Source organism: Phalacrocorax aristotelis, chromosome 1, assembly GCF_949628215.1.
Source record: "Phalacrocorax aristotelis chromosome 1, bGulAri2.1, whole genome shotgun sequence".
NCBI lineage: Eukaryota > Metazoa > Chordata > Aves > Suliformes > Phalacrocoracidae > Phalacrocorax > Phalacrocorax aristotelis.
In genome coordinates this window covers 104,332,553-104,349,189 of record NC_134276.1, presented here as the reverse complement: position 1 = coordinate 104,349,189, position 16,637 = coordinate 104,332,553, and the positions used below count along the sequence as shown (strand labels likewise).

Here is a 16,637-nt window from a genome sequence, read left to right as displayed (position 1 = left end):
ATCTGTTTCTCATGTTTTTTTACATTTTTGTACTGTTGGAGTCTGAATATACTGATAACTAAAAATGAAAGCTTAAATAATTGTTTGTTATGGTAAAGTTATGACTCTTAATTGCTTGCTGAGGAAAAATCTGTTATTTGTCACTGAAGTCACATGAGAAATTGTTCCCTTTTTTGGTTTATGAAACTACTAAAACAGTATTTTAAAATGTACTTATTAAGGTTTGGGTACTTCAGATGCTCATAAGTATCTATGTATTAACATGTATGAAAATATTGAGTATTAATCTTAGTCTTAAAAAGAATTAGAGCAGGCAACACATGTTTAACAGTTTATTATGTTTTGGTATCAGTAGGATACCAGCAGGATGTTGGATATGACTTTCACGTGTACAACTTTTTTCTTCCTTCAGATCTGAAGAATAGAAGCATGCTTTCCACTGAGACTTACACTACCATTTGTGATACAGAATGTCTCTAAGTGAGAAGAATAGTGTGGTTTTTGCATATGAATCTTCAGTACACAGTACCAATGTACTTCTCAGTCTTGATGATCAGAGAAAGCAAGATATTCTTTGTGATGTTACTATTTTAGTGGAAGATCAGCGATTTCGGGCTCACAAAGCTGTGCTTGCAGCTTGCAGCAGTTATTTCCTTTCAAGAATTGTGGGCCAGGTGGATGCTGATCTTATCATCACTTTACCGGAAGAGGTGAGTGTCACTCCCTTCTGTATTTTACCTGCCAGTGCTTCTAATCTGTTTTGTGCAATTCTGTTTTACAGTAGGCTGATGTTTAACTGAGAAGTTAAAGTTAGAGAGTTAAGACCTGAAGGGAAGAAATTTCTGAGTTGTTGTAAAGCTGCCATTGGTTGGGCTAAAGGCTAGACAGATGAGCGTGTATCACAGACTGAAGATAAGTGAATGCGGTCTTGGGAAATGTATAGAGGAGATCTTTTCAGTTAAGGATTTATTGCTTTTACAGTTGTGCACCTGATTCAAAGCATGTAATGGGCTTTAAATGGTAAAAAAGTATTGCAGAACTTGTTCTCCTATATGAAAAGAGAATACTTTTGGAGTAATAAATAAATTAAAGCTTAAAATGGTATTACCATTAAATCAATGTCATTAAGATTTGGTTTTGTATGTTTGAGTAATACAACTGTGCTTATTCCTTGCTTGCTGCTTACTGTTACTAACAATTCTCTTCTACTCAGTTCCCCATCCTTCTTACAAACTGATCATTAGCAGCTTGCTTTTTTTTTACTGTGTTTTATTACTTTTAAGACTAAGAACATATTGCAATTGCTTGCTTGCTTTTTTTACCCCTAATATACATATTCTTAAATTGGATTGAATTTTGAGGCTTTTGGCGGGAGTGAGCCAGAACTTGACATCTGCAGGAACAAAAAATTTATTATTACATATCTTGAGCATCCAAGACATGTAAAGATTCCAGTTGGTAGTTAAGAGGCATAAAGCAAGCAAGTGACTGGATTTTTACATGAAATGCTGTGCTTGTAGATGAAAAGTGCTCTGATTACTGCTACCACTGGGCACATTCTGAAGAGTTGGTTGTTAAATGATCAATGGCTTCCTGGAAGTTAGTTCTTGGTAATCAGCTTTGGGGGTGGGATAATAACATGCAAATTGTTGGCAACTCAACTGAAATCATTGAAGTTGGAGGAAAGTTGCATATCAATGAATATTTGTAATAACATTGGAGATTACATTAGAAACTTGTTCATGGTCAAGACTGAGTTGAGTGTTAATGCAGAGATGATGTATTCAGAAATTCTGTGCTTCAGTAAAGTAGCTACCTTGCTGGCTTTGTAACATACTGAGATAGGCAGAAGGATTCTCTCCTACCACAATCTTTCACATTTTATAGAAAACAGAAAACTAAAAAGGATCAAGTGGTCTCTTTAAAGAGCTTCAGTGATCTTTGCTGTTATCTGTTGATCAATGAATTTGTTACAAAATTATGTTACCGCATAATACTATATTTCACTTTTACTTAACCTACTTGCTGTGTGTCTCTGTTCATTTCTTCTTATACTTTTTTTCCTAGTGGCTTAATATGTTGAAAGCCTGAATGTCTCTCAGATTAAAAGTAATGATGGGAAGGGAAGTAGGATGCTGGAAGGCACAAAGCCATGATTTGGAGTAAAAGAGGGAAATTAGTGGCATGTGAAACTTCTGATGTTGAAGAGAATTTTACTTTGGGATAATGGAAAAAAATAGCATCTGGAAGAATAAGACATGTATATCAAAATTGGAGAGGGGAAAAATAGTCTCTGGTGCTAAGCAGTAGTGCTCCAGTGAACCCATGAAATAAACCTGAGTTAGAAGGGACCAGAGTTTATAAAGAAAATGGAGGAACATGATAATCCTGGTATTTACTACAGTGTAGGCTTAAGAGGGCTCTTAATGTAATTTGGTATTACTGATGTAAGAACTGAATCAGGTGAAGCAACAAACAAAAATACAAACAGTGAATCTCATCTTTTAATCATTTGATCTGATCACTGATAAAAGCATTTTAAGACTCAGCAACTTGAGCTTCTCTTCTGGAAACTGCTAAATATTTTGAAGTAAATCAGTTTATGAAGCTGCATATTTAAGAGAAAGGCAAACACTGATCACATGGTTTGACATGCTTTTTTAAATTTTTTTAACCTTTTTAACTGTCCAAAGTATTTGAAGTTTAAAATGAAAGATAGCAGTCCACAATAATGTACCAAAATATTATTGGAATTAAAGTACTTTATATATATAAATATTGTAAACAATAATTACTGTAGTCTTGGTGTCCATTCTGTGTTGTTTTTCTACCGATGTTTTTACTCTCAGAGTTAGACTTTCAGCCCAAATAGAAATTAAATAAAAGGCTACTGCAGCAGATGCTTTTCTAGGTCAGTCAGACCAAGAGTCTTTACTCAAACAAGACAGAACACTAGATAACCAGCTAGAAATGTGTAAAGGAAAGTGAAAGGAGTGCAGGGTGGTTTTTTACCCCCCTCGATCCTTCCAGTTTTTAACAAATAAGTGTCTCTACCTTAGAGGGAAAGAATGTACAGTTTGAAATACCATTATATTTGGTTTGTTCAATTTCATGTATGAATGTCACTTGTTTGTAAACCTACTTTAATGATTGATTGACTGTACTAAGATTGAAGATGTGCCAGCTTATGGATAAGCTGTCTTTTTATGTCCCCCTTCCCCACGTTATTAAGGATGAATTAATGTGATGGTGTGATCAGTAGTTTTCTCTCCAGAGCATATTTTAAATGCTATTTTAAGAATACTTCAGATAGGTCATAAGAGTTTACAGGCAGTTTTGCTGAACTGTCTCTGCACAGATGTCTTCCTTTCATGTGTTGTTTACGTGTTCTTTAAAAAAGTACCAAGCAACCACTAAAAAACAAACCCTCAACTGATGCCTTAATTAAATTACATGTATAATTATCCTGCTGACAGAAGAATTCAGTGTAGTTAATGCATAAATATAGCACTTTATTCTGCATAAAGTCCTGTTCATTTCAATAAAGGAGGGGAGCAGAATGTGGGCCTGAGATTGAGTAGTAATAGTGGATGTATTGCTTTATCCTTCGCTTGCGTGGAAGGGCTAAAGGGAGTGTCCTGTAATTTGTAATGTGGTGATCTGTTTACAGCTTTCTGCCTGATTTCTTAGTAATTTTTTTCATGCGTATGTGATCTTGTTCAATTTGTAACGATACAGTTTTTATCTCTTGATTCCCTGTTAGGCGACTGTTTTGCAGTAAAAACTGAGATGATAACGCTAGAAATGTTCAGTTAAAATTCCGTATTCCAAAGAAGCTTTAAAATGAGAATAATTGGTCTTGGTGTACAGTTTTTGGGTACAATTCTTTTCATCTGTGGGAGGACGAAAGGAGTTAGGTGGCTATAGTAATAGGTAATCACATGTGGACAAATTCCATTTTTTCAAACCTTTTTTATATTGATGGTGCATAAGACTGAGCAAATAACAGTAACTGCTCTTTAAAGGTACAATTAAATACCAGCAGCATTTTGATCTTATTCCAGAATAATTCACGTACTACTGGGGTTTGAAAGGTATTTTTGTGAAGCTAGAATCCAGTTTCTGGTTTTCAGTGTACAGCAGTATTTTTTCACTTTAGTACAGTATTGTCAGAACATTTTATTAAGAGGTTGATCAGAGTGAAGAAGCTAATTGCCACGAAATGTACAGGATAAAATTGTGTCAGATTATTTGTTTCAGAATGAGTGTGGCCAGGTTTTCTCTGCAGAACAAATCCATGCTTTTGTCTTGTTCTTGTCCTACTGGTGTGGGTTGCTCACAGGTAAATTTGGGTTCTGTGTGTTTCTCTCTTTAAGCCCATATTGGCCATACTAATATTTTTTCTTCCTTTTTTATTTTTTAAATAGGTAACACTTAAAGGATTTAGTCCCTTGCTACAGTTCGCATACACAGCTAAACTTATTTTAAATAAAGACAATGTGTCTGAAGTTTGCAAATGTGCTGAATTTTTGGGTGTACGCAACATTGAAGAGTCTTGCTTTCAGTTTCTCAAGTTCAAATTTTTGGACTTTAAATCAGATCAACAAGAATGTCCCAGGAAGAAGTGTTGTACACAGCGTTGTCGGAAAACAAACCCTAAAATTGGCAATGTGGATGATGGAGACCTAGAAATAGATGAGGAAGCAGAAGAACTTCTAGAAAAGGAATATAGTCAAACTCCTGACACAAAGCTCTATAAAGATGAAGAAAATGCTAAATCATCGCCTGCTTTCCAAGATAATGCCAATCAAACATGTGATCCTGTACATTCAGAAAGGGGTAGTATTTCCAGCTTATCTTCCCAATGTCCAAAGTATAGGAAATTCCAGAAAGCTTTTGGAAATGACAAAGTTCATGTTTCAGAGTCCGGTTCCAGTATTAAAGACATTCAGGTGCCACCAATTGCAACTTTCCTTGAGAAGGAAATATCTGATAATGATAGCATGCAAAAAGCTCAGGAGTGTGTACCTATGCAGCTGGTCTCAAAATGTGAAGAGACTCAGGTAAAAATGGAAGAAGGGGAGGGAGGCACTGAGAAAAAGGAAGAGTCAAAGAGAGATTCTGTGACTCAGAATGTGCCGTGTCCTGTGGAGAAAATGGATCTTACTGTTTTCCCCCAAAACTCTGCTGCACCTCATGGACTCAATTCTGTGTCTTTTTTACATACTTGTGAGCAATATGGTAACTTGAATTTCAGTAGTATGCAGAACAACACAGTCTTAACTGAAAAAACTGTATCAGGTCCTGGAGTTGGGAATGACAAAATCCAAAGTCCGGATGACACACCTTCAAAAGTTGATTTGTGCACTAGGGAAGCCACTAACATTACATCAGCTGGTGATCGAAGCAGTGTGGAGAGAGAGGTAGCAGAACATCTAGCAAAAGGGTTCTGGAGTGATATTTACAGTACAGAAGCCTGTCAAATACATTTACCACCTGCAGTTCCGAAAGAGTGCTTGGAGCCGGTATATTCAGGGAAGAAATCAGAGTGTCCGTGGTTGGGCATCAGGATTAGTGAAAGCCCTGAACCTTGCTCTCAACGAACTTTTACAACGTTGAATTCTGTCAACTGCCCCTTTATAAGCAACCTTAGTACTGAAGGATGCTCCAACAGCTCTGAAATAAGCAGTGGAGATTATGTTCAGGGACAGCAACAAGAACAGTGTCCCTATAATTATGTGATAAGTTTGGGAGAGGATTCAGAAACTGACACCGAGGGAGACAGTGAATCCTGTTCAGCAAGAGAACAAGAATGCGAGGTAAGAGCATCCTGGTGTATCCTTTGCTTCCCTGTCGCTTAAGGCCCTATTCAAAAACCTAACTCTGAGTCTCTTGGTGGTGTCGTGGTGGCAGGGAGGGCAGTTGTGGTTGCTTGCTTTAAAAATCTGAGACATGGAAGTTTAAATAACCATTCAGAGGTTTATATGGAAGATCACTGTTAATTCAGGGAGACTTAGGCGGTATTTTGGTAGGATATTGGAAATGGTAGGTGCTTAGGTATTGGATATCTTCAGATATTTTTCTGGAACAACTTTATCAGAAAAGCTTGTGAGTCTTAAACCAAGGCATGGGGGTTCTTTTCTAGAATTTCTTTTTGTCTAGTTCAGTTAAATTTAAGAAAACTCTAAACTTCTTGGAACCTTTGTTTTTTAGAAACTTAGCAGTTTTCTTGGTTTTATTCTGAGTTATGGGGTAAGATGGGAGAAAAAGGATATTTCTGATTTAGTGTGAAATGAAAATTAAGTTTTCAAGCTGGCTTCAGTAGCTGTATATGTAAGACTGCTTTAATAGTATTGCCTTTTCTAAAATTGTTATATTTGCTCATCCAACTGCAGAACTTACTTAGCACTTCTTTCCTTTACGTCATTGTGGTAGCGTTTTAGGTAGATGCCATACATAAGTAGTCTAATCCCAAATGATTTTGCTATACACCTGGAATGATTTCTGTCACAGTTCATGAAACTGTAGAAGTGCAGTGTGACTGTGTATGTTGGATCATTGAATATCATAAAAATGCAGTTGTTTTTAAAGCACTAGGTTTTTTTCTTTCAAGATGCAGGGCCTTAGTGAGACCTAAAATAAGTGGAAGCGGCTGTCAACGTAGGAAGTTGGCAGGACAAACAAGGCAAAAATTGGCTAAATACATGCCTCATCTTTATGTTACAAAGACGTAGGTGGGTTCATTGCTGAGGGCAATACTCTGTCCTCTCTTTTTTTTTTTTTTTTTTTTTTGCCTGTTTGTCACCAGTGGTAGACAAACACAGAAAGAGTTTCTGTGTTTGCTTTTTAAACTAAATTCAGATCTTTGACCACAGCAAAGTAACTCATTTTGCTACTTATACGCAAATGTGAGGATTAAAATAAAGTGTCTTTAGTTGGATACTTCATAAAATGTCACAATTATTTTCTACAGGTAAAGGGTTTTTTTAGTATTAATCAGGACTTTGTGATCTATGTACATTTTGGAAGCTCCTGCTTCTGGAGCTGCGGTGTACAGACAGTAGCAGGAGCCTGGTTCACTCCCTTCTCCATCATTAAGGACTACAAGACAAATATTTTAACTTCTATATTTTAAGTAAATCCCTTTTTCAGATGAGCTTTTCCTGTGGAAAACGCTAGGTATAAAAATGTATGCAGGATACAGTCTTAATAGCAGCTTAGGGGAAGCTTTAGACTATATTAGTGATACTTGACACCTGTTTTGTGTACCACCTAACCCAAAAACTTATTTTCCTAGAGTGTGTCACCTTATTATTTGCCGCACGCATGGATAGATTTCATCCTACGCTGAGTATGCTTTTGAGGATCTAGTGTGCAAAGTGCTCAGTTATTTTGCCTGTGCTTGAACCCATGTAGTTGAAACCCCTGGGTTTTATCCACCTCACCTGAGGGCTACATTAGCTTGCTCTTGTCTCTGAGATTTAGGAAGAATGATGGGCTATTTGGTAAAGACTGCTTAAAATAAAAACTTGAATTGGCCTGTTGGTGTTTGCGTATATCAGTTTCACCTTTGATTTACAACTGTATCTTACATTCTAGGTAAAACTGCCATTTAATGCACAAAGGATTATCTCACTTTCCAGAAATGACTTCCAGTCATTTCTGAAGATGCATAAATTAACTCCTGAACAATTGGACTGTATTCACGATATCCGGAGACGAAGTAAAAACAGGATCGCAGCACAGCGATGTCGTAAGAGAAAACTTGACTGCATACAAAATCTTGAATCTGAAATTGAAAAACTGGTATGTATAAATATTTCTTACTCTTGACTTGAGTCTTTGCCTAAACGTCTTGACTGGACATCTGGCAGTAGTTCGAGAGTGAGGTGGCTTACTACTTTTTCTACTCAAGCTTAGAAAATTGTATCAGTCTTTGACTTTGTGACAGTAGTTCCAGTTTTTCTATGCTTTACTCCAAAGTGCGCACACTTTTCCTTCTGAGGACTTGTTTCCATTCAAGTAAAAGTGCATCACTACAATTTTTGGTGAATGGTGTTTCTGAAGCCCATCAGCATTGAACTTAATTGTACAGAATAATTCACAAACCGTCATCCCCTTCTTTCTTTTTTTTTGTCTACCTCTTTCCCCTTTCTTGCTCTGTGTTTTTGTTCTTCAGCTCATGATCAAGTTTAATTATACAATCTAGTTGTGTAAGTATTGTTCTTGTAAGATACCAACATGGGCTGGTGAACTGTTTCCTGAGTCTTGAATCTTAAATGAGACCCTTGCAGAAAGGCGGAAGATACAGCAGAACTCAGGAAACTGCTTGCCTTTTTAGCAGCTGTATCAAGATTGTAGCTGAGGAATTAATGCATCCAGATTTCTCTGCAACCCTCTTAATATAATTTCTCCTTCTTAAAAGTCAATAAAAAGATAATTACGTAACTTAAGAGAAATGTGGATAATCTGAAGTCCTCCTGGCAGGAAAATAATTGAGAGACTTTTTTCTGGTCTTTGTTTCTGACCCTCTAATCTCAGTTTCATTGTTGATGTACCACATGCACTAAATAGTTCAGTTGTTTAGAGTTATTGTACTCTTAATTCTTGTTTATGGACCATTTTAGACTTATGTACATGAATTTGGTATCTGCATTAGCTGGGAACATATCAGTCATGTTGCAGCTTTCTCCTTATGACTTCAGAGTGAAAAGGAAAATCAAATTAGAGCAAAGTGCCATGGGCTAGAAACTTATTTTCCATAAGCGGTCCTTCATCTGCCACTACATGTGCTTCTACTTCTGCAACAAAGGAAATGGACTTTGAAAGAAGGCCTGCAGTGCCATACAGCCCTGAAGAGTTGACAGAGCAAGTCATTCAGTGTGCTGAATGGATAGTCTAGGAGGGAGGGAAATCAGGCAGTGGTGCTAATAACAGTTATATTATTCTGACTAAAGAGAGAAGTTGCATTTCTTATAGTTCAGAACTTTCTGCCTGGTTTTGTTGTCATACTGTCATTTCTGTTTGCTACCTAACTTTGTTAATATTGTGCAGCGTTTGGGGAAAAAAGTTAGATTCATCTGCAAGATTAGACCTGTAGTTGACAAAGTGACTGATAAGCATAGCATAATATCCTTTCTTCTGTAGACTAGAAAACAGACAATGTCTGCTGTTTGACATATGCCACTGTGCAAGGTCTAGACAACGAGTGTTGAGAATTGTAAGGTGAGGTCTGAGTTATGAATCACGCTCTAGGCACAAACACATTCCAGCTGCTCATTTTTTCCAACTGTGCAGGTAAGCTTCTTCAGAACTTCCTGAAAAGACCTTGTTTGGAGCTGTTGGGTGTGTCTGACAGCCACTGATGTTATGCACCATCAAGCTTGTATAAGTTGTGCACAAATACAGAAACTTTAAGACCTGTCTAGGTATAATTCCCAGGTGGGTGGAAGAAAAGACACGTGTGCGATCCATCCAGGTTGCTTCATGCATGATGACTCCTGCCCTGTTCTGCTTCTCTGGGTCGGTTGTGTCTCAGACCTGTTGGTCTTTGATCTTCTCATGGTATCCTTTGTAATGTGGCTTTGAGTGAGGATAATATGGTGTTGCTATAGTTTGAAAACTCTTGACAAATAGACAATACTCTACTATAGCCTGTTAGGAAATATTATTTGATTAAATTCCTCATCCTTCCTGTATGTGCAGCATTTTGTATTAATTTCTACCCATTGTTGCTTATCAGGTTTTTGTTCTCTCAGATTAAAAGGTGTGGTGTGTTTCTTGGGAAAGTGCTATATCTGGAACAAATGAACCCCCTGCATGAGTAGAGAGGCTGGAGGCTGGCTGGCTGGGAGTAGCTTTGCTGAAAAGGACCTTGGGTGTCTGGGGAGACGGCAAGCTGAGCATGGGTCAGCAGCGTGTCCAGGCTGAAAAAAAGGCCATCAGTGTCCTGGGCTGTATTAACAGGAGCACAGCCAGGGGTTCAAGGGCAGTGATTGTACTCCTGTACTTAGCATATATAAGACTGAATCTTTTGCCCAGTTTTCACCCCTCCCAGCGCCAGCAATATAGTGACAAACTTGAGCAAGGTTAGAAGGCCACTGGGATGGTCAGGCTTGGAGTACCTCTACTATGGTGAGAGGCAGAGGAAACAGGACTTCTGCTTGGAGATGAGATGGCTCTGGAGAGATCTAATACCCACCTGCCTATATCTGTGGGGAAGTCCTCAAGATCATGTAGCCATTGGGAGTTGAAGGTCTTTGGCTTCTTAGGGAGTAGTGCTTCACAGCAGGAGAACAAGAAATGCCATAAATGAAAATGGGATGTTTTAACTGGATATGAGGAAATGCTTTTTTCCAGTGGGGACAGGCAGGCAATGCAGCAGGTTACCCAGAGAGGTTGTGCATGCTCTGTCCTTGGCAGGTTTTGTGGCATGACTGAGCAAAGCCCTGAGCAGCCTGATCTTTCCCAGAACTGACTTTGTTTTGAGCAGGAGGTCAGATTACAGACCTGAGGTACCTCCCCACCCAAGTGGTTCTGTAAAATTGAAAGTCTTATGTTAAGCTCTACTTATATAAAATTAAAAATGCTGTTGGGTACTGAATCTGTTATCTGGGAGAATTAAGTTTGGTCATTTCTCATGATCTTCTGAGGTCATTTTTGACTCCCATATAGTCTTCAGTTAATGATCTCTCAGGTGAACCTGTGTGTTCTTGTTGTTCACTAATGTTCCATATTTGAGATTACACTCACTCAAGGAGATGTAGGCTTGTTAAAGACAGCTCTTCCAGAGCACCTGTGTGTATTCACATTTCTTGTACTTTCTCACTTCAAAGCTTTAAAATGAGGGTACTTGTGAGGGGGAGCAGAGTAAAGAACAACTGGTCTCAAGAAGCACTACTTCCCTGAGGATTCTGTAGCTCAGGAGGAGGATGTGTCAGTGAGTGAGATACTGTAAGCTGTATTCCAGCAAATGTCAATGAGATCTTGTTATATGTACACTATAGCAGGATGTATGCAAACTAAATAGATTCTTCACAAGAAGAACTAGAAGAGCTCTCAGTTTGATTATTATGACCTCAAAACTAGCTGGCATTACTTTGTAGTATTAGTATAATGCTGCTAAAACAAATCAACAATATTTAAATGTATTAATCTGTCAACAATTCCAGATGAGGTTGGGGATTTTACACTGGAATAACTATTTCTGAATGTTGAAGTTTGTGTTAAACAGCAGTACAGATAATTTCATCAGTCCATAATACACAGCTGAGTGCCTCTACATACCCAAAATGTACATAAAGTGATTTCAGATTAGGAGATCTGGCCACGGCTGCTCCCAGTATGCTGACAAGTCGAAGTTCATTAGCAAAGCACTCTTTCTAATAATTTTGCACAAAAAGGACTGGCAACAATGGCTCCTTTTGCAAAATGCCACTTAGAGTTAGTCAGTTCTTTCAAAAAGAAGTTGTAGCAGTTGCAGTATGAGTTTCTCCTGCAGAAAGGGATGTGAGGACTGAAAATAAACTGTCGAAGGGTGAGTTGACAAAGCAATAGTGATAACACATAGTCCCTATAATTACAATTTATTTCTTAAACTATTTAAAGCTTTGTATGTCTTCAAAACTCTGCCTCTTTTATTAATTATAGAACTCAAAATACGTGGCATGTTTGGTGTTTTGTCCTTTTCTTTCAACTGCTTCATTATGGTCTTCAGTGTTTCCTGTCCTTCTTTGTCATTTCCTCATTTTCCTTTATTCCATATGTTGCTTGTTTCCATCATTAGACCTCTCAGTTACCAATGTCCTTTCATCTTCAGCCAGTTGTATCAGAAGTCTGAGAAAAATTCGTGACATTGAAGTAAAAGCAAAAATATCTCCTAAATTTAATGAATGGTACTTTTTTCTACTTGATATTAATTAGTGAATTGCTATTCCTTTTGCTGCCCTGTGTTTGGAAAATCCTTTTACATTATGTAGCTAGATCGTAAGCTCTTCAGAGCAAGGACAGTCTTATTTCATGTCCAAGAGGTGTCGGCCACTCTTAAGCAAGTTAGCTGTGTAAATAAAACTCAAGCATTCAGCCGGTGTTCTCCTGTTCCAATACTAGGTTACCTACCTAGTGGCACCTCTGTTCTTGGCTCTTCAGTTCACTAATCTGTCACTCCTCTGTCACTCTACTTCAAATTTTTTAACTTCCAGTGTTCTAGGTAGTGCCTTGAAACAAACCAGATTGCTGCATTTCCAGATAAAATATTTTGCTTAACACTTTTAGCATGTTTTATTTCTAACTTCCCTGTATTTTCTATTTACTTTAGAAATGTTTCCTAACTCCATTGTTTCTTCTGCAGTCAGCTTGGCACTTCTTGAGCATTAAGTTTATTTTAATCTAATAGAGTAGTATCAATAGTGAAAATGTGATGTCGGGTTTTCAACATTTAACTTTGAAAACATAAATCTCTATGAAGGCTACTCTGCTTAATGTGCTGTTACCGTTACCCGTGGTAATGGTTTAAATGTGTTACCCTGTAGAATCAGTGTTCCAGGAATACTTACAGTAAGTGAAGCTAGGGTTTATTTATTGAATAACTCCAAATCACTCTTTTGGCTGCCAGCATGAGTTTCGAAAAAGTTGTATGTCTTAAAAATCACTTCGAATAGCTGAGTTAATGACACTTCAGGAGAGGTTAGGATTGTCCTTTTGATAGGCATTTGATTGTGTCAGTATTTGCCTTCGTATTGCCAAAGTACTTCTGTTTCAGCAGACCAGGTCACTTACGGTCTTCTTTTAGCTTTGTTAGGAACATAACAAACTACAGCTTTGTGTTAAAATGCAGACTAAAAGGCTATTTTTCTTCTTGCAGCAAAATGAGAAGGAGAACTTGCTGAAGGAAAGAAACCACATTTTGTCAACTCTGGGTGAGACAAAGCAGAATCTGACTGGACTTTGCCAGCAGGTGTGTAAGGAAGCAGCCTTGAGTCATGAGCAAATACAAATACTTGCAAAATATTCTTCCTCAGATTGTCCGCTTTCGTTTTTGTTCCCGGAGAGAGAACGAACAGCTCCGTCTGATAGTGAGCTTGTGATACCAGCATGTTTAGAATTAGCAGATGGTCTTTCAGGTGTTACATCTACAAATGAGCAGAGTTCTTGTTATCAGTGTGTGAAAAGTGTGTGTGATGCAACATACGATCAAGTACAAGAACTGCATCCAGTTTCTGTACGAACGTTGGAGAAAACTTCGCTTGTGGAACCGTGTGGGCAGAGCAGTGGTATCACAGACTTCTGTCAGCAAATGACTGACAAATGCACTACAGATGAGTGAATCTTCCGGTTGCTAGCCTCTCAAAATTGCAACTAAAAGTGAGATTGAGCATTATTGTAACTTACTAAGTGAAAGAAAAGATGAGACACTGTCTCTTGAAACTACATTGACAATTACATGATCATTATATTACTTGGCAAGCTTTGGGTTTGCTCTGTGTAGTTCTAGAGTGTAATTTGTATGTGTCAGCATTGGAGCTTTTTCTGTGTGGTGATGCCAAGGAGAGTTCTGGAAAGTTGTTGGAAAGTATAAACTCTGTGCACAGATGTTTCTTTGTGAGGAAGCTTTCATTCAGGTATAGAGCAGCCTTTACTGATTCATGCCACAGTACATAATGCTACTCTGCATCTCAAGAAAAGCTTCCCAAGAGGTGTTTATGCACAAAGACTTCTACACCTGGAATTCTTATCTCTAAGATTTTTTTTCCTGGTAGACAGACAAACCTTAAGAAGCGTATATAGCTTCGTAAATGTTTATTTTGTAGATTGGTTAGGATAACATGACAGTGTGACGAGATTCTGGCAAGTGCACTCTGGAACAGCTCATTGCTTCCTGCTGTTCCCATCCCTGTACCAGAGCCAGCTTTTATTGAATATATGCCTTTGTCTTAGCTCTCCAGTACATAATTGATACAACTGGAACAGCAGAGGTGCTGCAGTATACAGCTTTTGTCTCTAAAATTTGTAGGAGGAATACCAACATACTGGGAAAGACAGAAGTTTGAAACTGATGCAATTCTTGGATTAGTGTGCGTTGGATTCTCTGGCATCTGAATCCCATATGCCTGTTAAAACTCATTGCTGTATTGTCACTTACTATCTTAGCACCTTCAAGCTTGCTGCTGTTTGGGATAAGTTGGAATCAAAGTATTATGGAAGTTTAAGGGCAGATTTTTTTTTTTCAGGTATTCAGGCACCAAATTCTTTGACTTCAGTGCCTAATTGCCTAAAGTAATCTACAAATGTAGTTGTTCTCTGATCACTGGGACCAGTAAAGACCTGTTTCAGAATTTTGGTCTTCAGGATACTTTTATGGCTAAACCTGTAGTACATTTTCAATGGCTTGTGCTATGAGTATAAACACATAGAAAGTATAATAAAGAAGTGAGCTGGAGGGATTTCCTTTATTTACTTTGTGAAGGAGAAATTCAGCTACTAAAAGTAATCCCTGTTTTTTTTAGATTTTTACATAGCAGTAGATGCATATTGTATACCAATGACGCTTTGTTAGATGTTATTCTCATACCAGAACTAAGTATTGAACCTCACCACAGAAAACTTTGGTTTTGCTGGTTTACAAAACATGAAGAATCTTGTACAAGCCAGTGGAATTCTTCATTTCCTACCTCAGAATGTATATTAGCCTTTTGTGTCTTTGTGTGCATGTACAGTAGGCAGCAACTAGGCAAAGGACTATTGTAAATACTGCTTTGCAGTTTTATCTTAAGTGAGACAAAACTTGTTCTTTGGCAAGGATCTTTTTTTTTTTCCTCCTTCCCCCCCATAGGTAACATAGCATTAATAAATATATTAAGACTATTAAGCCACTTATTTAAAACAAAACTTTAAAATTTGACAGATTTCAATAGTAATTCTCATAACCAGCACGTAATACAAGTGACTACACTACCTCACCTATGGGACTGAAAGCTGATTCAAATCTCTAGTGATATCCTTGAATTTTCATCATCTATCATTACTTTTTTAAGAGGAAAATTTATGTTAATGGAGCATAGCTTCTATAAATCACAGTGCTTGCAGTAATTGAAATTCAGAAATAAATAGTGTATGGCAAACATCATGAGAGTTCTACTGCTTTGGATATATTTTCAGATAATTGAATTGAGATTCTTTTAAATGGCTATCACTTATATGTTGATCCTGTATATGTATTACTTGTGAAACTCTCTGGGTTTTTTGTCCAGCATCTGTGCCTGGTTAATTTAATCCTGCCTCCCTCCTGTGCTGCCACCCTGGGCAGTGTTTTGCTCCTAACCTCCATTTTATTTAAAAAGCAAACCAACAAGAAACAGTAAAAAACAAAACAGAAAGCCCCAAACCTCTCTGCTGGCCATACATAATATCACTTTCAAAGCTGGTGATAGTCTGAAATGACGTGGATAATGACATTAAAGCATTGTCCTAATTGTATGCATACTCTGAAATGGAATTCCTTGTGTTAAATGTTTGTTATAAAGGGGTGGAGCATATATGTAGAGAACGACTGGCTGGGAACTTAAACATATCCAGTGGCCCAAACCCCTGACACACTTGGCTGTGGATGTTGGAAAACAAGGTCAGTGATTACCAAGTTCAGAGGCCGGAATATCCACCAAAGAGTTGTGCTCCACTGCTGCAGTCTGGTGATCAGCCAGGGTCTGAATTCCGCCCAGCAAACAGTGCAGGGCTTCCAGTGCAGAAATCGTGGCTGTCAACTGGCATATGATAAAATTCATGTCATGTTTTTAAACCTATGATGACCTTGATGAAGTTTGAGGAGAGGTTTTTGACTAACCAGCTGCGTCTAATTTTTAAACTATTTATTTAATACAGTAGACCTACAAGTTGCATGTTGACTTCTATAGCCTATATCATCAACTTGCAAAAGTTAAGAATGAATGACAATTTTATGATACAGAATTCTCAGGTAAATGTTCTGGAGTTTGGCTGTTTTTTTTCAGTAAAGAAATACTTGCTTTTGAAATGTAAAAACTTTGTTAAAGCATGTTTTAAAGTACTTTGGGCAGACTATAAAGCCATAAGAGTATGATGGCATACAGATTGTAAAATAAACAGATAATTACAACAGTTGATTTTGTATCTTTCGTAATTCAATATTTTCTAAGACTACAATAAAAACCACTATCCTTTCTACAAAGGCTTTTCTTTTTTTTTTGTACAAATCTTTTTTGCAGTGAAAGTCTTTACTGGTGCATTATTCACTTATGTAGTACTACTAAAACATTGCTGACAACAGTAGCCAAGTAGTCTATATAGTTTATAAGTTCCTGAATAATACACACAGTAGCAAATATTACTGAGTTGGAATAAATTTCCTCTAAGTTTATTTGACTTTTTTGTGTCCTGTTCTGTTTGAGTTGGTTCTCCCCTCTGCGGAATTTTGATATTTGTTTACTTTTTTTTAATTTTTATTTTAACGGAGAGAAGTCGTAAGGCTGATTAATAGAATGTTGTAGGCTTGCTGAGTCTAGAAAAAGCTAGGAGGTGATGATGATGTATGTAGTATAGATGAGCTCACGAGGCTGAGGCTTATCGCGGGGGAAGTCGTAACGATACATATGTTTATTAAGCTT

The 16,637-nt window shown here is 37.6% G+C and overlaps 1 protein-coding gene across 2 annotated transcripts in view; it reads left to right on the top strand.

The window, feature by feature from the left end:
- Window positions 1-16,395, top strand: part of BACH1 (BTB domain and CNC homolog 1) — a 28,805-nt gene extending 12,410 nt beyond the window's left edge. For both annotated transcript variants that reach the window (XM_075101208.1, XM_075101219.1), the window contains exons 2-5: window positions 413-710; window positions 4,428-5,819; window positions 7,600-7,806; window positions 12,863-16,395. In XM_075101208.1, coding sequence (XP_074957309.1) covers window positions 471-710; window positions 4,428-5,819; window positions 7,600-7,806; window positions 12,863-13,324 — 2,301 coding nt within the window. In that variant the 5' untranslated portion in view covers window positions 413-470 and the 3' untranslated portion in view covers window positions 13,325-16,395. The remainder of the gene's footprint in view (window positions 1-412; window positions 711-4,427; window positions 5,820-7,599; window positions 7,807-12,862) is intronic.
- The last annotated feature ends 242 nt before the right edge of the window (window positions 16,396-16,637 follow it).